The 20,899-nt window shown below is 40.1% G+C and overlaps 1 protein-coding gene across 1 annotated transcript in view; it reads left to right on the top strand.

The window, feature by feature from the left end:
• WTIP (WT1 interacting protein) overlaps nt 1-17,721 on the top strand; it is a 74,359-nt gene extending 56,638 nt beyond the window's left edge. The window contains exons 4-8 of the mRNA XM_031615423.2: nt 7,431-7,493; nt 9,909-10,039; nt 11,104-11,155; nt 12,886-12,954; nt 14,673-17,721. Coding sequence (XP_031471283.1) covers nt 7,431-7,493; nt 9,909-10,039; nt 11,104-11,155; nt 12,886-12,954; nt 14,673-14,825 — 468 coding nt within the window. The 3' untranslated portion in view covers nt 14,826-17,721. The remainder of the gene's footprint in view (nt 1-7,430; nt 7,494-9,908; nt 10,040-11,103; nt 11,156-12,885; nt 12,955-14,672) is intronic.
• The last annotated feature ends 3,178 nt before the right edge of the window (nt 17,722-20,899 follow it).

Here is a 20,899-nt window from a genome sequence, read left to right as displayed (position 1 = left end):
CAAACTTTACTACAGCTTTATATACAGATTAGCTGCTGACAGTGCCACAGTAGGACGTTAGTCAAAGAGCTGGGGAGGTGGATTGTGTAAAAAAGAAGATATTAAAACAAAAAGAAAATAAAAAAAAGTTGGTTCAGGATGTATTAGGCTAATCTTGCACTCAGTTCTGTGAGCACTACTATGATCCAAGATACTATGAGAACTTTGCAGGTCAAGAAGCAAGCTGGCAGAACTATAGGAGCTGCTATGCATTGTAACAGTCTCTGGAGTGGCTCCATAGTCCTGAATCCACAAGTCCCCACAGAGACCTGCCTTCATCCCCACAAACCTCTGTCCTGGCCAATAGCAGCTGCAAGAAGAGTACATACTTCTATCTACGTCTGCTGCACTGTGAGATTGACTTGTTGTCTCACTGCAGCTTCTTTCTGACTATTAAATGCAGTCATCTGCAGGTTGGGTCAGATTCTGATCTTATTCTTAGGTATGGAACATGGAAAAATAAATAGTGGAGAGGAAAACAATAGCAATTGACCTACATTGTGATTGTATTCCTGCTAAGAAAATACTGTCTCCTGTTCGTGTCCTTGCCCCCTTGGCTTTTGTTTCCCTGAGAACTGATGAGAATGAGTTATATGGTCCTATATGTATAGGAGTGTTGTCACAGTTGCAACCTTGCAGCTGGTGACCTGGTTAGTTATTATATAAATCTGACCCTTTCTTTGAAAGGTGCTTTTAATTTTTGGACAGAGGTGTTGCAGAAGTGCAGATGTTGTCTGCACTGTAAAATTGCATTATGAGCAATTTCCACTGTGCAGCCATAAAGCTATCCAAAGCACAGATACACCCATCAAAAACCTTTGGCAGTAGCCACAAGGTACATTCTTCTAACAAATAGTTTTCCCACATGTTTGCTCTTACTGAGGGCACCGATTATCTTTCTCCAAATCAGGCAGCTTATTTTGCTCATTCTTTCCAAGAAAGAGATGCTAGAAGTTTTTAGACGTGCTCGTGGAATTGCAGATGGAGGGAAGATGCCACATGGCACTGTTGGGATCATCCTTGGACAATAGTGCTAACCTTGATGTGTGAGGGATTCTGAATCAGTGTGTTAGGGCTGGTGAACCGCACCTACAGGAGGGGACGTGGCATTACTCTTTATTTGTTGTCAGCCTCCTGGTCCTGATCAGCTGGAAATTCTGCCAGTGTGTAGATCCAAGCCTCATGGACTAAATGTAGTGAATGAATCAGATTTAGGAAAAAAAATCATAGTGACAGATAATCTTGGTCCTACCTTGGTGTGCTGTAGAGATTTCCTAATCTACCGTTTCTGGTAGGAGTTCTGCGGTAGCAATACTGAATAGAAGCAGTTACTGAATAAAAGCAGTAAAAAGAACAAAACCAGAAAGCCCTAACTTTTCACTGGCTTGCTATGGCTCCAGGGAAGATACAGTTACTCTTCTTCATGCCACCTTAAGGTAGCAAGTCCAGCAATTTCCAGCTCTTGCCTCAGCCCTGTTAGGATACTTATTTCATGAAAGGAAACAAAACAAATGACAGTTTAATCCTTCCCTGAAAGCTCTTAGGACACAGATGGCTAACTAGCCATAACAGGGACACTGTTCCTGGTGAAGTGAACAAAAAAAATAAATTCCTTACAGTATAGTAAATAATCCCAGTCAGATGGCTTCTGCCATTTTGTTGATAAATTGTTGCCTAATCTTGGGTGAAGGAAAAACAGCTCAAGAATTTTGTCTTTCCTGTTCAATGCTTAAGTATCATGTAAAGAAATTTAAAATAAATTACTGTTTTTCTTGGAGAAAAAAACTTTCAAAATGTCACAAAGCAGCCTGAATCTTAGATCTGTTACTGCATTTTTAAAAACTTTTTATGGACTCTTATTTTTTCTCTTGAGGTAATTAACATTGAGTGGGGGGTCCCACTGAGGTTAAGAAATGAGAGAACTTCCCTCTAGGGAGGAGATCAGAGGGAAAATGAACCTTGTGACAGCTGTTAGTTACGTTGCTTAATGTACTACTAGAAGACACTCAGATGCTATGGAAATAACCTATTACAGGCACTACAAGCTGCACTGCATAGCATTAAAGTCATACGAAATTTCCCTTTTTAAGATAATTTCTTCTCCTGTCTTACAACTTTGCCAAGTTTAATCTTTTAGGCTGAATCTCTCTGTGCTGGGATTTTGCCTCTGGCTAACTTTGCTGTCAATTTTTGTTGAAGGTTTCATCTAAATCTGTTGATCCATTTCAGCGAATGAGACTGGAGGAAGATCTGTCACCTGTAGGTGCCTATAGATCCTCAAAAAGGAAAGCTCTAAAAATATCATTTTACAGATGCCAACCAAAAAAGAGAGACATACAATGTTGGGAGGCTTTAAGGTGTCCCCTTTCTCCCTTTGTGTCCCTAAGTATAGCCAGCCCCACCATGATGGTGTGCTTCCTGCCCTGGCCACATTCCTTTCTACTCCAGAGGCACAAGGGCTGAGCAGATGGAGGGTAATCAGCCTACAGTGCTAACAGAGCTGTGCTTTGAAACCGTGCTGGCTGCCTCTCAAATCTTCCCCTCATTCTAGTTCTCTAGGGTTTCTAATTATTCCTTCCCACAAGCAACTGGTACCTCTTCTTAACACCCTCTTCCTTGCCATAGCCTCTGCTCTGTAACTGACCACTGAAATACAGAAGTTGGTTACAGAGGATATACTGGGCCTCACATCCACATCTGTAAAACACTAAATAATTTTGAAGGTATGAAAGGGGCAATGAGTGCAAGACTGGCAAGGAGTAGACAAAGATCATAGGAGCAAGGAGTGGGATATTAATGGAGGGCCAACTGGGTGATTTGCACCTTCATCTCCTGTAGCACCAAGTAAAATGAGACCCTGACCCTAATTTGGGCCTCCAAAATACATGGCTGAAATGTAAATACTAATGATCATGAGGCTATTCTTTTCAGTTTGCACATATGCTGTTTTCCAAACTTGGCAGTGTGGGAAATAGCCTGTCCCACTTGCTGCATGCTTAGGAAGATTGTTTTTATTTAGTGTAATGGAAGCTGGTGTCAGCTGGAGTCAGAGGTTTGGTTTTCCATCTCAGAGAGTATAAATGTTTGGGAGGTGAGCACTGGCACTAGTCTGAGAGCCCATCGCTGCTGGACTCGCAGAAAAAACAGAATCCAGCTGAAAGGTAAATGATTTAAGTTGTAACTTGTGCCCATTTGATATCTAATGGAAGTCACAGAGCAGATGTTGTTCTACATAATTGCTAGGATGTTGCATTTAGGAGACTTGAGATTAAAATGCATTCTCCAGTCAGAGAACAGACAGACATTGTTTATCAATATGTTTAACAGAGTAATGGAATGAAAGCTTGGAAAGGAATTTGCTGTGCAGTATTTCTGGTAGATGTAAGTTTGAGGAAGTCTGTGCGTATTTTCAAGGTGCTGACTGCTGTAGGTTGGGACAGGAGGGACTTTCAAGTTCCGTAACACTGATACTATTAATCTGAAGTGGACAAATCCAAATTATGTCATTCAAAGGCAGTTAGTTACCAGCTGAATTCTGGGGTTTTGTCAGTGTTTTTCACAGTCCAACAAACTCTGTGCTGAACGTAAAGTCCATCCTTGCCCAATCCATGTCCTTCAGCTGCAACTAAGTGGAAATGCAGAAACATGAATATATGCCGATGTGGTAGTGTTTCCTTACTGGCAGTAAGACAGGGCACATCAACGGGGTATACGAAAGGTTTTCCAGCAAGTTCTGGACTATTTTGCTTTAGTTTAATCTTTGCCACCTGCTCTGAGGCTCCAGTATCCTGGATAGTCTGTGAAGGCTCCATTTTGTTCAGTTCAGTTTAACCACTGTGTTTAAATGTGTGTGGAAAAAAAAAAAAAAGAAAAGAAAAGAAAAAAAAAAAAAGAAACCAAACAAAAAAAACCCAACCATCTGCATGAAACCAAATTTGATATTCTCTCCCTCTTTTAATGTGACCCCATGAATTTCTTGCATTGTTGTGTCCCATGTACTAAGGGTCCCATGCAGAGTGCAAACAATAGAGCAGTGAGAAGACAGATGCTCTGCTAATGGGAAACCAAGGAGAAGAGAGTCTGTGAGGGATTACAGGCAGCCTGGGGTTGGAATACATTATTAGCATAGCACCCAATTCAGAAATTAGTTTTCCGAATTAAATGCCTACAGCATTTTGGCAAAAGCTTGTGATCATCCCTCTCAAAAGCCCTTGAAGCATAAAAGGGTGAGAATCTCAATTCTAGGCTTACCATTCGCATTTGGTGACTTTGCAGTGCTGTAACAGTTTTTACAGCTTCATACCATTGGCAGTAACTGCCACACCTACTGAAATGTAACCCACTCAATCTGTTTGCACAAACCTTTAGCAGGTTTTGAACATCCCCATCAAAGAAGAAAATGGGTCTGAATGAGATTCCAGGGTCTGTTTCCAGGAGGAGGGTTTTGTTTTATTGAGTATGTAACAGCAGGGAAGTGCATCAGTCTCTCCTTGGGCATGGGTAGGCATGTGAAGGAGAAGCAGCGACACGTCCCTTCCAAGATCTCATGCTGCCTAAGGTAGAAACTTAGGATTCTGAAGCCTCTGTCGGGCATGCTTTGTTTTGTTTTGTTTGTTTTTGCTTCTGAAAATAATGATGAGAATATTGAACTTTAAGAGGCCCTGGCTACACAGCCAACGTTGGTTGAAGGATTCAGGGTGGACAGGAGAAATGTTTTCCTACAGTAGTTGGTGGGATTAACCTCCATGCATAATTGTCCATTATATGTCCAAAATTCATTGTTAAGTTCTTGCACATTAGACAGAAAAGTTCATAAACCGTAAGATTTTCATAGAAGGACACTATTAGTCCTAAGTACTTGAGACAGAAGGGGACTTGTTCTTTTCTTCATTGACACAAAGACGCTTAGAATGATTAGGCACTTTTTGCCTGTTTGATAATCAAAGTATAGTGGACAGTGAACGAAAGAAAAGTTCAGCCAGCTACGTCTTCTACTTTATTTTCACTCTTCCATTCTGGCATACCTTAATCATATCTCAAGGTTTTCTAGAGTCTTATTTCAGTATAATTATTACTGGGGAGTTGGATTATGAAGGTCTTGATTCTTGCACATAAACTGAAATTTTGTTATCCTGAGTGAGAAATCAAGGACAAGGTAAATATGGGAGAAGACATCTGGGACCAAACCAAGGAATCAGGAAAAATATTTTACCAGCTCTTTAGCATTTACTTGTTTTCTTTGCATTTTGGTAATTAGCATCTTACTTCTAATCCACAGATGTGACAGTAAAGGATAAGGCTTCATTTTGAGCTTTGAATTTCAGAGCAATTATTTTATAACAAGTTCTTTGAATATTTTTGTATATTCTTAATGAGCATCTATAATGAATATTTGGGAAAGTTCAAAAATACACTTACTTGTCCTGGGTTTGTACTGTCTGTAGCCTTTTGAATGCATTTTTCTAGTTTGAGGCTGGTCTGTACTTGTTACCTGTAGAAAAAAAATACGTTTGAGAAAAAGCCTTGTTCTGTCTGCATCTAGAATGAAACTGTATGTATAAACTACATTGTGTACAAGAAACATAGCTAGGATATGGCTTTCTCAGCTAGGATCTTGCCTGTCAATCCATTAATTATTTCACTGTCTTGTCTCAATCTGCTTTTCACGTCTCTAGATTATGAGGAAGGGCTGGTATACACAAAATTTCTTTTCCCACCTCCAGCTATGTCAGTAATGAAAAAGAGTACAAGTCTGTACAACCAAACCCCTCTTCTCTTGGAGTTAAATCATTTACAAGCTCTGAGGGACCAGTGCTGCTTCCACCAGCCACACTGGGAACCCGTCATCAGGGAGGCTCCTTGGTGTGCTGACAGATGATAATGCAGCCATTCTCCCTCGTTTGCTGTCCAGAGCAAGTCACAATTTCTGTCTTGTACACACAAGGCTTGTGAAGCTTAATAATAATCAACTGTTTCAAAGACAGAGGCTGACAATTTTAATTAATATTTTAAGTTCTGCTTCTAAAATTGTAAACTTAGCACAACAGCCATGTCTGAATTCTCAAAGTTGAGAACAAACTGCAGAGCTGAAGTTGACTGAAGGTGAGATACAAAAATTTAGAGATGATGATGTATTTTTTACCTCTAAACAGCACTGCCATCAGATGGAAAAATGGTTTCCCTGCCTACTATTGTTTTCCAGTCCAAAGAGAGGTAAAGCACAAGCAAAGCCTAATCTACCAGCTGTCAGTAAATAAGGTTTCTGATCTGTCTGAGATCAGTGCTGCAGTCAGAAAGAAATAATAGTGCAGTGGCAAAGGGACAGTTTCCGAAGCCTGTGAAATATTTTATCACTGATGTTAGACTTACTACCATTTTATGAAGTCGTCTTAATAGAGTAATGTAGTTCTGAATGTGGCAAATAATAATTCTCTTGTTAAAAACAAATCAGGATTTTAATATAATAGGGTAAGTCATGTAAAGAATGATCTTGTGTCAGCAAAACCTTTCTTTCTGACAAACAGTGTAATTTACGACAAGCTAGTTAGCACTAAATGACATTAATGTGACCATTAAGCCATTCTCTTCCTGGGAAATAATGCTCTTTCTTAATCAGTAGTTGGGAAAATGCTCCTTTGCATTCCTTATCAAACGACAGCCAGATGGTACTGGTAAATTCATTCCAGCAGGATTTTAGAATTAGCTGGGTTTGAATTATTGTTAATCCTCTGCTGTCTGTGCTGCCAGGACCTACCCACCTGTTTCCAGTAACCCTTGAGTTTGCAACCTTAGGAAATAGTCTCAGTAGTCTAGCCAGATGGTTACTGAGACACAGTGCAGCCAAGAAGCACCCTGAGCAGCAAGGCCTTTTCTACCTCAGTTAGAAGAAAAAAGCAAGGATTGTGATACAAAGGCTGCTACTTGAAGTGGGGAGGTGAACTCAGCTGTTTCATCCAGACTTGCACATCAGTTTCACTGCACAATTCAGAGCAATATCTTGGAGAAATAGCCACCTCTGTATGTGTTCCTCAGCACTTCAGCCTCTTTTGCACAAGTCTCAAAGTTGAAGATTGCATAAGCTATATTTCTTAGTGTGGAGCTGTGACAGCTGCCACAGCATCATTTGGTGACTTTTCAGGCCCATCAAAGTGTCTGAAAGACCTTTTTCTTCATAATCACTTTGTTGCATAACAGTGATAATTTTGCCTCCAACCTCCTGACCTGAAATAACATGTAATCCCCTCATGCTAATAAAAAGGAAAACATATGGCAGTAGATCTGTTGTATAGTTTGCTGTCATATACAGCACAGGATAGAAAACAGCATGATGTTCATCTATTTCTGCAGCTACAAGAGTGGCTACTAATAACCCTGTTCTGTTATTTCAACAGTATTCGGGTTTCCAGCAAACAGCAGATAAGTGCTTTGTTTGTGGACACCTCATAATGGAAATGGTAAGAGACCTGAACTTACTGTTTTATATCTTTTTTGATGTATTTTGGATAGTGGTCTGTTAGACATCGTGCTTATTCCCTAGTCAGAATATCATTGTGTCTCCACTCTGTAAAGGTAATTTTTCAAACTGAGGCAGTATTGTAACCTGAAGTATATTCTTGCTTAATTGCTCTGAAGTACATGAAGTTGGGCTTCTCTTCTATCTGAGATTATGGGATGCTATTTTTCTTCTACATGCCAGTTAAAAAAAGAAATAACAAAGGGAGAAGATAGGCCACAGCTTTGTATGAGCATGGTAAAGGAAAACAAGTTGTGCCCTGTAAGATGAGAGCTCTTCCAGTGGGGTTGAGGTCTGGGCTAGAAAAGAGAGAAACACTAACAGTAGTCTTGAGGTTTGTTGCCAGCTCCATGAGTTGCTTCTTGCTTTATTTACCTTCTGCCACTTGCTCTACATCTGTTAAAATCTGTTATTTGCTACTGTGATTTGCAGGGAGACAGTGGTCAGTTACTTTTTATAAGAAAATAAGGAGTGTGGTTTGAGCCAGATACTGCTGGCACCCTTCTCCAGGTGAAAGCAGGATAAATTTCATCTGTTTTTTCTAAGCAGAATTCCCAAGTAAAATGGCTTGCACACTGAAGAAGTGCAGATCACATGTATGTCAGTGTTTTTCTCTTTCTCTAAGATGTACATGAATGTTTATTAGTTCACATAATAGAAGTAGCAGTTACACTGCAAACACAGAGGTGCAGAAGGAGCTGGAACAGAGACTTCACTAATGAGAATTCTGGCGCATATCCTGGCACCACTGGTTGGACAAGGATATTGTTCGTTTTAGCCCAAGAGCAAACTTCTAGAGTTGTGTCATGCTGGGAGGGGGAGGGGTATCACAACTTGCATGCTTTGAACTGGCCTTTAATTGCAGGATGCCAGGCAAGAGTCTATAATATCTTGTTGGTGGAACTCAGTGGCCGGAAGCTTGGCACGTCTGCCTTTCTCCCATCAGCGAGTATACTCCAAAAAAAAAAAAAAAAAGGAACCTGCTTTGGGAGCTCCAGGAATTAAGCAGTCTTATTTGGCTAATTGCTTTGTGCTCCTCCTTAGAAGTGCACAGACAGCAAACATGTCTGCACAGTCACATTACTGGTGCAACTGAGGAACAGTGCTGTAGCCCCACAGGCTTGGGTGCAGCCTGAAGCTTTCAAGGGCTGAAAGTGCAGTTGTTCTGTGCAAAGGGTGGCTACGCAACCACACCAGGCTAATGTTGCTTGTTATGTAGCTGTTTGGATAGCAATGCATGCCTAAAGACAAGTTGCATCTGGGTAGGAGCGAGCAGTCTTGCAAATCAAAGTGTCTGATACCAGTCATTGAACAGACAGCTATGCTCCATGTCTTAGTTCCTGTTGAACTTTACCTGTAGAAACAGCTGCAAGGCCACATGAGCTTTGTTAGTGGAGATTGTCCCTGTAGTCTATTAGTAGCTGAGTGCTGCTGCTAGCAGAAACTTTTTGAAATTACCTCCCAAAGGTGGTGGTTACACGTGAAACATGTACAATTGGTGCTATAACCTCTTAAGACTTGCCTGAAGATGGAAGCTTGTCTAGCCCTTCCCAGAACCTAATCCATGAACATGGTGTGCTATCTTTGATGGCCCTGTGCCATGCCACCTCCATTAAGTAGAAGGGATTTTATAACAGTATTGAGAAGACTGCAAAGGCTTTCTGTGAAGCCTTTAAAATAACAGAATCACAGGCATTAGAAAGGAACCTCAAGAGATCACTGAGTCCAAAGCCCCTGCTAAAGCAGGTAGCCTACAATAGGCCACACAGGCAGGTGTCCACACAGGTCTTGAATATCTCCATAGGAGATAGGCAGTAAGGAAGGAAGGTCAGCATGGCAGAAGCATGGGCAGTTTTGATTATCCATTGATACAGATTTTAGCAAAAACTAATGGACCCCTATAACTGGTCAGTAAGTGTGGTGGAACAGGAGTTTTATTATTTTACTGTGTAGGTGTGAGCAATAGCTAGTTTGGACTCCTTCTGTCATGGTCTGATGCATTTTGTGAATTAACTCTGTATCCCACTCGCTTGTATTTGACTGCAACAGATTTTCCAAGTAGTCTCCAAAGCTGTTCTTAATTTCTGTTGGGCAGTATTAGCCATGCAGAGCTAATACTGATGGACTTAACCTGATTTTCACAGATCTCTGTCATTATTGGGAGCCTGATAGAAACCCACAGAAATCAGGAGCTTCATTGTTTTAAAAGGCCCCTTGCTGACAGAACTCCAGATTGGTAATTTCATCCCAAAGTGTGTGCTTCTCACTTGTTATTTTTAAAAGTCAGACAAAGCAGTATATGAGGAAGGATTTCATGTAATTGTGCACCCATTTACTTTGCTCTTTGCCTCTTAAGATCTTACAGGCCCTTGGAAAGTCATACCACCCTGGCTGCTTCCGCTGCGTGGTATGTAATGAGTGTTTGGATGGAGTCCCCTTCACTGTAGATGTGGAGAACAATATTTACTGTGTCAAAGACTACCATACGTAAGTAAACAAATCTATTACATGCTTGGAGGATTTATACTGGTTAAGTTAATGGTATAGCTGTGAGTCTTGCAGTAGATGAAGAGTTATTCCTATTTGTTCAGCTGTCCCTTAGTGCTCTTCTCACACGCTGCATTTGTAAAGTGTTTTAAAGTTATCCTAAAGCTCACTTGGTGGGTCCTGTGGGGAATTCAAGGGCTAAGTGAGGTTGAAAATGAGGTTGTATCAGAGGATGTATTTCTCTGCTGGCTGCTTCTCTACTTCCTTCAGGACTTCCATCACTAATTAGACGTGGCTAATTCTGCAAGTGATGGTAGGTTCTGCTACTGTCCAGATGCTAGTGGTGCATGATACTTGGGAGTATAAGTTACATCAAGTTAGACGGGACAGCAGACATAGAATTAGCAGCCAGTGTTAGAATGATCTGACCTTCACCTGATGAAGTTTTTACTGTTCAAGTGATTGCTTTTGGACTCTTTTCTACTCTTGCTAAAAGGCAGTGTAAATGCTCTCTTTGCTCCAGCCAACCAGTAACTCAGCTCATGGAGCAAGAGGAAATCATTTTAAATTCATTTGTATTGGTCTGACTGTATTGTGGGGATGGACTGATGTTGGCCCAGTGACTGCCATAAAATGCAGCTGTGGGTAAAACCAGTTGATGTATTTGGTTTACATAGACCCTAGCTGAGATCAGTCCCTCTCAATTTAGCATGTGAGCTGGTGACAGGTCCCAGGTCAGGAGCTACTCTGCAGAATTTGAATGGCCATATGAAGAAAGAGAGGTGAGAGAAAGGGCACATACAGGAAGAGGGTTGGATTGATAATACTTAGAGGTCAAAAAGACCTAAGCAATAAAAAGCTGGGGTAGATATGCATTTCTAAGTCTCCTTTTCCCTGAATATTGTAAAACAAACAAACAAACAAAAAAAAACCAATGTAGATAGAGATGCCTTCAAACCCAGGTTTACGTTTTACTAAAAGAAGGCATGGTTAGAATTAGTTCTCCTGGTTCTACTTTTTGAAGAAACTTTGAATGTAATTTAAATTTTCTTCTTGCACCCCAGGGTTTTTGCACCAAAATGCGCTTCCTGTAACCAGCCGATTCTACCAGCACAGGTACATGTTAATGTGCACAGACTCTTTACAGAAAACAGCTGTTGGCATAAGAACACTTTCCAAGAACTTTTCCTCCTTCTTCCACAATGTATGTCAGATACTAAATTAAATACAGTTCAGCAGTAATGTCACTCCCAAACATTCCCAGAGGTTGTAGTAGTCATAGTGCTTATGTAGCATATTACTTTGTATCATTAGGGTGCTTTCCAGGTCTTAATTATGCTGTTATAAATCTCATTTAATTGAAAGCCCTAACTGGGGCTCCAAGAACAATCCAAGAAGTAAAGCTCTGTTTATTTTTAGAATTTCCCATTAGCTCAAGTAGCAATTTTCCTTGTCCGCTATGTTTGCTTTTCTGATGTGCATCTGTTATGATGCCCAAGCTTGAAGAGACAGCTGAGGTGTTACCCTGACCCTCAGAAGGCCACACAGCCTGTTGTTGTGGAAGGTCACTATAATGAATTGGTTGAAGGGTGGAAAAGGAGGTAGAAAAGTTGCTGAAAAGGAAAGCCAGATGAATGACTGCTGCTTGCAATCTCAGACCATTGTGATGGTATAGTCAGCACAGTAAGACTCTGGAAAAGATGATCCCTTTCTGCCTGCCCACAGTGATGTTCCATTCAACTCCAGCAGCTGCAGGACTTTCTGAGTTCCTGCTGTTCGTGTCACTGGCTAGCCTGATCACAAGGAAGGCCCTCAGCACCTTGCTTATCCTCTCATCAGGATATAGCCAGAGCATGCCTCCCGTAAGCTGCTGTGCCCTAGTAAAGCCTGTGGCTGGAGCCTCTCAGTGTGCCTACCTTTACCATGCCACATTACCCTACGTTTGTCATTATTTTTGCTAAATGACCAGGTCTCACTAAATTAAAAACTTTATGGAAGCTAAGCCAGAACCTCGTGCCCTGCTGATGATGGTATAAGGAGTGAAGTTTCCATAGAGCTTTTCTAGTTTCATGTCTTACAAAATGATTAAAAAATTAATAATAATTAAAAGAAGGTAAAAAGGCAGTCCTACTGCTGACTCATCTGATGGTTAGCAGATTGACTCCATGTTCTTTCCCACGGAGGTTTCATAGGTTAGTTCAAGTCTAGCAGTGCAGGTGCTAACCTGCCCGCGGCTTCTCTCAGACATAGTCTACGTCATATCTGATGCTCTAACCACACCTGGAACTGGAAACAATGCAGGTCAGCAAATTTAATGAGCAGAGGCATGGAAGTGGCTCAGGGAAAAGTTCCTGTAGCCTGTGAGGTTACAGGAAGGGTATGGGCAGCTGGATAGCTGGACAGCTATGTAAATGACCCTAGGGCACATACACTGCCATGTGCACATGCAGAATAGCCGTGCACCAGCTAGTTTGAGGGGAACGAGTCATAGAAAAGTCAGGCCAGGATGTCTACAAGGAATAGTGACCTAGTCATTATGTCATAGTGTTTGGCTTATAAAATTTGTTCAAAGTCTCTCTTTTGAGCATGAAATTTTAGCTACGCTTCCCGAATTACCTTTACAATCTATTTCAGACATCCACAGGGCTGCTTAATAGGAAAACCGGTACTGCAGTGCAGTGCATGGAGGGGAAGACCCTCAGCAGTTACAGAGCTCTGTTCTACAAAAGGAGAAGGGATATCTCGCACAGAAGCACCTTTCCAAAGCTGTATGTTGGGCACTGAAAGAACATTGAGAAAACACCACTTAAAAGCCCACTCTTACCTTTTCTGTGTTTCTCCAACAGGGATCTGAAGAAACCATCAGAGTAGTGTCAATGGACAAAGACTACCATGTGGAATGTTATCACTGTGAGGTGAGTGTCACAGAGGAGCTGGGCAGAGGCGCTGGACAAGGATTGCTTATACCAAACGTTCTCCTCTCAGTAGGTGCATGACTTGCAACCCAGGGTGCATTTGCTGACTCCTGCATGCCTGGGCAGGTGGGGCTTTGCACCGTGGCTCCTGAAGGGAGTCGGAGGAATGAGTGCTGGCTGGGCTGCAAGTGGTGCTGCTATTTCCCGTAGTACCAAATAATGTTCCTTTTTTTTTTTTTTCAGTATATTAATTTAAAAGGCTGAGTTTCATTGTGGTGGAATTTTCTGTGTAATTGTAGATGGGGAGAGAACATAGAGGAAGTTCTGGGTCTCTTCTTCCTGATCTTTTTGGATGCAGTTTGTGTGGCTGTGATATGAGGAGGTTTGAATACATTTGCTTATGCAGGGAAAGACCTTCATCCTGCACTGGAAAGCTCTTCCAGGGGATTTGTGTATTTCCATGCTGGATGAATACTTGTTTACTACATAGGAGAGGAGGGTATCAGTGACATTGTTTTTGTGCAGAACATTTAATCATTTATTGGAGTAGATCAAGATCTGGGACTAGTGGTCTTGCTTTACAGAGAGGAGAGTTCAGTTGAGCGTTATCTGTGCAGCCCAGGAATACAAGGAAGAAGACAAACTCTTTGATTTGAGATCAACCTTTCATGCAATCCAGCTCAAAAATGGTTTTACAGAGAGGTTTCCAATTGAGGGAGAAGGATAGCAAAATTCGGGACATCCTGAAATGTATGTGAACCTACATCTGAGCCTATATGCTTAGCCAGCTCCTTCCAACAGAGGTAACTGATACTCAAGATAAATTGGCATAGGACATGTCAGCATGTGGAGAGCTGTATTTCCCTCCCTTCTTCACTCAACTATTCCTTTGTGCAGGCTTCACTTAAGATGACAGCTCCCTCCCCCTCTTTCTCACCCTACTGACATTATATTAGAATGTCCCAATAGGGGTTTATTTTCTGTTCTGTTTCATTATTCATTTCCCCATTCTCTTTCCAGTTAGAGGCAAATTAAGTTGCTTCCACATCTGCTGAAAATGGCAGAGAACATTTACGTACAGTAATCAGGTAGTTAACCATTTGTTAGCAGGGGTAGGTAACCGCCTCAAATTAGGCTCTCAAACTGTACATACCAGGTCACTGCTGTCTCCAGCTATGCTGGTTCAGTCAGTACCAGTATTCTGAGGAATGCACACAGACACTTTGCAAATGTCCAGTTTCTGTGATGTCATTTAAGTTGTCATGCACCATCTGCTCATCATGCAAAATCAGTAGTCAAGCTTGGAAACTTTTCTACTTTTCTGTGTCGTCTCCTCTTGGTGTGACAGCTTAACAGCTGCAGTGAAACCTCAATAGATTCTCAATCTAAAACTGAAATCCACTGAAGAACTGGACTTTCTTATTGCAGAAAAACGAATACAGTTTTAGAGAGTTTTTGTTTGATTTGCATCAACATTGAAAAGATGAAGAAGAGAGGGGAAAAAATGTTAGAATTGGGCTAGAATTACTATAGATAGTCCTAGTAGATGTTAGTGATGTCATTTTGTTTAATGCAGGATAGACAGGAACCGTCTACCATAAACTCTTGATGTTGCAGGCTTTTGTGGCATGAGAGGCAGCTTACAGAGTTAATCAGTGTTAATATAAGATGACCTACCTGAATCACTGATAAAACCGGGATGTATATTTTTCTTCTAGGATTGTGGCTTGCAGCTCAATGATGAGGAAGGCCATCGTTGTTACCCATTAGAGGGCCACTTGCTCTGTCACGGCTGTCATATCAGGCGCCTTAATATTAAATTGCCATCGCATCCACCACCAAGCTATCCAATGCACGTCACAGAACTCTGAAAGACATTTCCATTGCCAGTAAGCCGTTTAAAAGAGAAGACAAATTTAAAAGTGACTTTCCTGTTCCTTTAAAGATGATATTCCAGTAATAACCATCTAAACCAGCTATTTATTTTTTAAATCAGAGGTAAGGGGTTCTTTCTAATCTTGTATATATGCGTTCTTTTATTTAGACATTTTCACTGAGGCACCGTCTACTTGAACAAATAATGCGCCATGAAGTCATAACTGTAAGTGGCAGCATTTTTAAAAACAGTGGTACAAAGGGCTGTTCTGCACTCCTTGCTCACATTTCTTCAGTGGAGGTTTTGGCCAAGTAAGGAGTACAGAATAAATTTCCAAAATTTAGCACCTTTATCACATTGCAGCAGGCATGGTAAGATAAATGCCAGCATTTTCACTAGTTTCCTTGAAATCTGGTCTTAGAGAATACAAGTCTCACATTTTAAAAAACTTACGTTCCCAGAATTAGTGAATAGGAAACAAACGAGTGTCTTTAGCAATGACAGCTTTCAGCACGGGTTAGATAACGGCATTCTGTGAAGACATATCAGGACAACTTTTCAACCCACGTGGTTCCACAGTGGTCTAAAGACTAACTTTGTTAAAGAAAAATGTCAAGGGTCTCATAAAAAACACATTACAGAAGAGTATATCCAAAAGAGCAGTACATGCAGGGTTGTAACAATTGAAGGAAGGTACTGAGCTCTGTAATTGCTTGTTATGTACAAGTGTAGCCATAGCTTCAAAATGCATTCATACGACATTGATGATTTGGCACTTAGTAAACAATTCATCTTTAATTTTTTTTGTTTGTTTAATAGAGTTAGCAGCCCTTTCTATGCAAAGGTAAACTTGTCTTTATACTACCTGTTTATGCAGGTTCATTTGTTACCAACAACTGCTTTAAGATTGTATGTTGAGACATTATTAAAATGGAAGGGCTGCGGTTTTTGTATTATCTTTTCAGCTTTCTGTTCTTTTCTAGATGTACTTTTCAACAGATTATGGTGGTTATCTTCATTGGAAAAACAAAACACAGTTTAGCAGAAATAATAATTTAGAGTCAGACAATTGAAACATTGATATTTTATAACAAGTATTAGACGTACATAGAATGTACACACTTTCATGTTTTGCATAAGCTGTTACAGTAACCTCAGAGCTCTGGGGAAATGTATGTCTTCCATATAGGAAGTTCGATGAATCTTTTTTTATGGTTTTTCTACCATGTGTTGATGATTTACATGCAAATCACACATCTGTATGTTTAAAAAATTCCTTGCATTCTCATGAGAATTTATCCAGCCTTCCTGAATTTGTATTTTAAATAAATCCATCATTGCTGTCTTTGTATCCAAAATTACAATAAAATAAAACTCTTCTGCTCCAGAGAAAGCGGAAATACCAGACCAGATTCTCGGCATGTGTAAATTGGGACACTTCAGTGCGAGTTCTCAACATGTCAAGAATCTAACCAGTCCGTTCAGAAATTATCACGTTAAATTCAGCATGCAGACTGATGAAATGACTTATTTGGTAACACTATTGCAGTTTAGTTTCTTATGCTCTACTGATTTTTTGAAAGCCATTTGTGGTGCTCTTGAAAAAAGTACAAAGGGCATCCAATGGACACTAATTCCTAAGTGGAATAATTAACTCCGTTAACAGAATTTTTTGACAGTCTGGAATTTCCTTGGGGAGGTGGGGAAGAGCAAGGAGGCAGGAAAAATTCTTGTGAACTATTTTTTTTCTGTTAGTAAGGAACAAAAGCTACGTTTTCCGAACTTCTACCAAACTTCCTCTGGCCTAGATGAACCTGTTCTATTGAATGCTCTTTGGCAAGTCAGATACTCCTTTAAAAAGTAATTTTCTAATTAATAAACAAGTTAGTGTGAGAGCTGTGTTTTGTAGGAATTACTGTATAACTAGTGTCCTGTTTCTGCAGCGTGAGCTAGGAATCTTCCTTTGCAGAAGGCTAGGCATTGGCTGCATGCACACATGTCTTTACAAGCATTACCTCTGGTGCCCATAGTCACCAAACCAGCCTCAGGAGGGAAGCAGAAGTACAGGTGCCTCTTGCCCAAACAGCAAATTCTGGAAAAAGAAAAAATTGTCTTTGGTTGGGTTATATAACTAGGTGAATTCCATTAAGGTTACTACAAAGAGAAGGAAATGGAAGATAGAGCTTCGGGATAAACTTTTAGCCTGAGCTGCAATGTAATACTTTTCCATGTAAGGAAGCTGCTTTGGCCCACATCTATCTTTGAGGTATTTCTAATTGCTTGTCTTTACAATTACATACTAAAGAATTCAAATTAAGAAAACAATCATTAAAATACACAGAGAATGTTTGAGTCTGTTCCTGTGAGCAAGTCATCCAATAGCAGTACATGCTGTACACTGATGCAAAACATTAAAAACCACTGTGGCCAGAGGTGGAGGTGACTCTGGCATTTAGTCTGCCTTCTGCCAGCACCTTCCTCAGCACTTCCACCTCCAGTTAGCAGCAAGGTTAAGTTTCCAGCTCAGCATTACTTTTCAAGGGTCAACATATTATCTAACATGTACGTGTGTTACCTTTTTTTTTTTTTTTAAAGATCATACTTTAGAACAGAATAATATTTAATTTCACATGTTAATTTGTCTTGCTTGTAGTTCTGCTCAGTTCCAACGTGTTAAATATCCTCACAGTGCTATGTTGAAAGTTACAGTTTCAGTATAGAAGAAGAAATTTGTTTAAAACCAGAAAGCAGCAGTTGTTCCAGCATTTCCTACAGACAGGTGCATTTTGGTTTTGAATAATAAAGTTTGTTTTTCCAGCATTTAATATAAAAACTGGCAGTTGGGTGAGATTTGCCAGTTTTCAGTCAAAGAACAGAGGAAAAAAATAAAAGCTAATCGAAGTAATGATGCATGCTGTAGTGCTAGCAGCAGCTTCTGCACATTTTACCTCCTGTCTGGGGAATTATGTAAGTGAGAAAACTTCATTTAATTATTTTCTTAAGGAGTATATGCTTAAATTAAATCAATTCAACACAGATGTAAACTTTCTGGAGCTCATTTTATGACGTGGCTGTTCATCAGCGGCCTTTTTATGTTCTGTACTGTCAGAATATTTTCATAAAGTTAAAACAATACCAACTTGTTCTCATTTGCATCAGGAATGCACCTTACCTCTATGGTAAGGTAGTCTCACCAAGTCCCTGCAGCACAGAGCTGTTCTAGGTGATTCAGAGTCCCTCATGCGCTGGAGGAAGCGTTCCAAAGAAAGGACCAAAATAATAACTGAAAAACAGAACAAAAGAATGCACTCAGATAATTGAGCTTTCAGAAGGAATTTGTTTGGGTTTTTTTCTGTTTCTTTTCACTTGTGTGCACGTGTGTGTGTATGTATATTTTGTAAGGTGGAGCTTCAAAAGGAAAACATGGTTAGAGAAGCTCTTTAAGACCAGAAATTCCAGAGTAGTTAAGTAAACCAAAGCTCTAAAGGAGACAAAAGCTGCTTTCTTGTGTTTCAAGGAAAGTATAAAAGTTTGTCATTCATCCTGTAACTAATGCCGTAACTAGACTGTATAATTTGACTTAAATTAAGTTTTCATTTGAGAAATATTTTCATTTTCTTTAAAAGAATATAGTTTTCTTCCAAGAACTTGGACCAACATTGATTTTTATTTTGTAGGAAATATATAAATTCCCTGTTTGTATATCATGTAACTAGTTTACATGCTGAAAATATACATTAGTTTAACTATTTTTGTATATATCCTTGTAAAACTTTTGAATGTGCTTCTGTCTTTTAGTCTTTCAAATTACTTGTGGTTTTGTGTTTCAGTGTTTGATTCCCTTGATTGTTGAAGAAAAATAATTGGGAAATGTAGATTTATTTATCTAAAGAAGAAGCTACTTGCTATCACCCTAAGTTATTTAATATTAAAGTCAGACGTTTCATTTAACCTTAGCTGCTATAATCTGCTTTTTTCAATAAAGACATTTTCTAGTTATCTTTGATTTTGCAGTTCATTGCATAAGTAATATATGTTTCTTAATCTAGGTGGGCTCTAACACCATTTTCAGGAGACCTTTGTACTGCCTAAAGAAATGCCTAACTGATATTAATTTATAGCAGCTGCATGCATGAAGGATTTTGGTCCTCCAGTGCAAGTGTTACTAATTAAGGTCTAAAACATGCCCACAGCTAATATTTTGCAGCTGCACTTAGAAAAGAATTTAGCCACTCTGGCAATTTTTAATTAAGCTTTAACCAGTCTGGAAAGCTCACATGCAGGCCAGTCTGTATGAAGGAACACTTCTTTTTCAAGACTTTCATGAAGAGTAGTACAATCCTGGGCAATGAACTTGCATAGGTCTTAAGTGCTAAGACCCTGTTTTTGGGAAGTTTCTCAAATTTTTGCAAAGTCATAGTAACAAAGAATCCATGCCAAAGCTCCGATAGGATCAGAAAGATGCTTTTTTTTTTTTTTCATATACGTATGCATTTTTACCTTTCTGAAGGTCTGCCTCCAGCTTCACAGCACAGATGGGCATGTTTACAACACACAGCAGTCCTGCAAGAGTAGCTACATCTGTCAGGCAAAAGATCTGTCAGCACTGGTATCTGCTTGTCAACTGTGGCCAAAAGCGGATGCCTGGGGAAGAGTTGAAGAATAAGATTTTTTCCCTAGTTTCTGTGTACTTAGGTTCACTGAGTTTCTTTTAAATTTACCTTGTCTTGGTCCCATCCCTGTAGATGCTCTTTCCCCCCAGTGACTTGCATCAAGTGTTCACAAGTGGCTACTTCAAGTGTGATGCCACTCTGTCCACCAGAGATGCCTGCTGCAGCTCAGCCATGTTGGCTTTCGCCAAATACACATGACTTCAAATTCAGAAATGAAACTTATTGGTGGGTTTCATACAACAGCTATTTTGGTAAATTTTTCTTCCACATAGAATGGAAAGAGTTACAAACAGTTGTTTTAGAGACACAGTCTACACTTCTGTGCTTTGAAACAGATGTACTGCACATCTTTAAGGACTTAGAAAATATATGCTATTTTCTCACAATTCTTAAAAAATCATTCAAAGTGAGCAATTCACACCCTCTTTGAAGAAATAAAAAAAATATAAAGACCATCTAACTCATAAAGCATTTTAACAGCACATCACCACGAGTGACACAAATGTAGTCAATAAAATCTAGGACATATTCATAATGCAGCAAGTATTTATGCCAACCCCCTAACTAGCCTGGTTGAAGAGAACAGAACATTTAAAAAATAGTTACTGCCCCTTGTGGGCCTCCTTGCAGGAAACACATGCTGGAAAATGAATATACATTCACTGCAGAGAGAGCATGAGTCAGGACCTGGTTCCCAGAGGAAGAGCACCACAGAACTCTGCAGTTCCCTGGCATCTAAGCCATAGGGCAGTGTAGCACTGGAAACTGCTACATGATGTATGGCTGCTAATCTGCTGACATGCAGAATATTCAAGAGTGCTTTGCTAGCCCTGCTTTTGACCTCACCAGCCATTCCCAGATCTGCAACCTTTAATTTGCAGCTGTAGAGGTAAACAAGGATTTGCCAGGTCTCCCAAGACTGAACCAAGGACACTGGCTACTGATGGGAACCACTAGGACTGTGTGAACTAGATTGGTGTCTGCCTTCAGCTCACGTCACTGTTACTCAACTTTTAGTCATCCTAATTCATCAGCTGAGGAATAAGTGAGGACTCAAAATAAGCGAGGTTGGACAAGACATCAGGAAGTCATCTGATGTGACACTTGCTCTCCTCCCAAAAGGCCCAAAAGAAAGACTAACCTTATATATGTCTAATACCTTAAATATTCCCTTGGGTGTGTAATTGAGGAAGCTGGATTTGCAGGCTCATTCCTACCTCTACTACATTTTCTGATCAGCCCAGTCTGACAGGTATTAACAGGGTCAGTTGCTCAGTATTCACATTTGGTGTTACAGGTTTCTTTCCAAAACACCAGCTGGCTGGATCACTGCTGCCCATACTTTTAACTTCACGCCAGCTAAGAGGAGCAAAAAGATGGTAGAAGTTAGCAAATG

The sequence above is a fragment of the Phasianus colchicus genome, chromosome 13 (genome assembly GCF_987193195.1).
Source record: "Phasianus colchicus chromosome 13, bPhaCol1.hap1.1, whole genome shotgun sequence".
Lineage (NCBI taxonomy): Eukaryota > Metazoa > Chordata > Aves > Galliformes > Phasianidae > Phasianus > Phasianus colchicus.
This window is presented reverse-complemented; position numbering and strand designations above follow the sequence as displayed.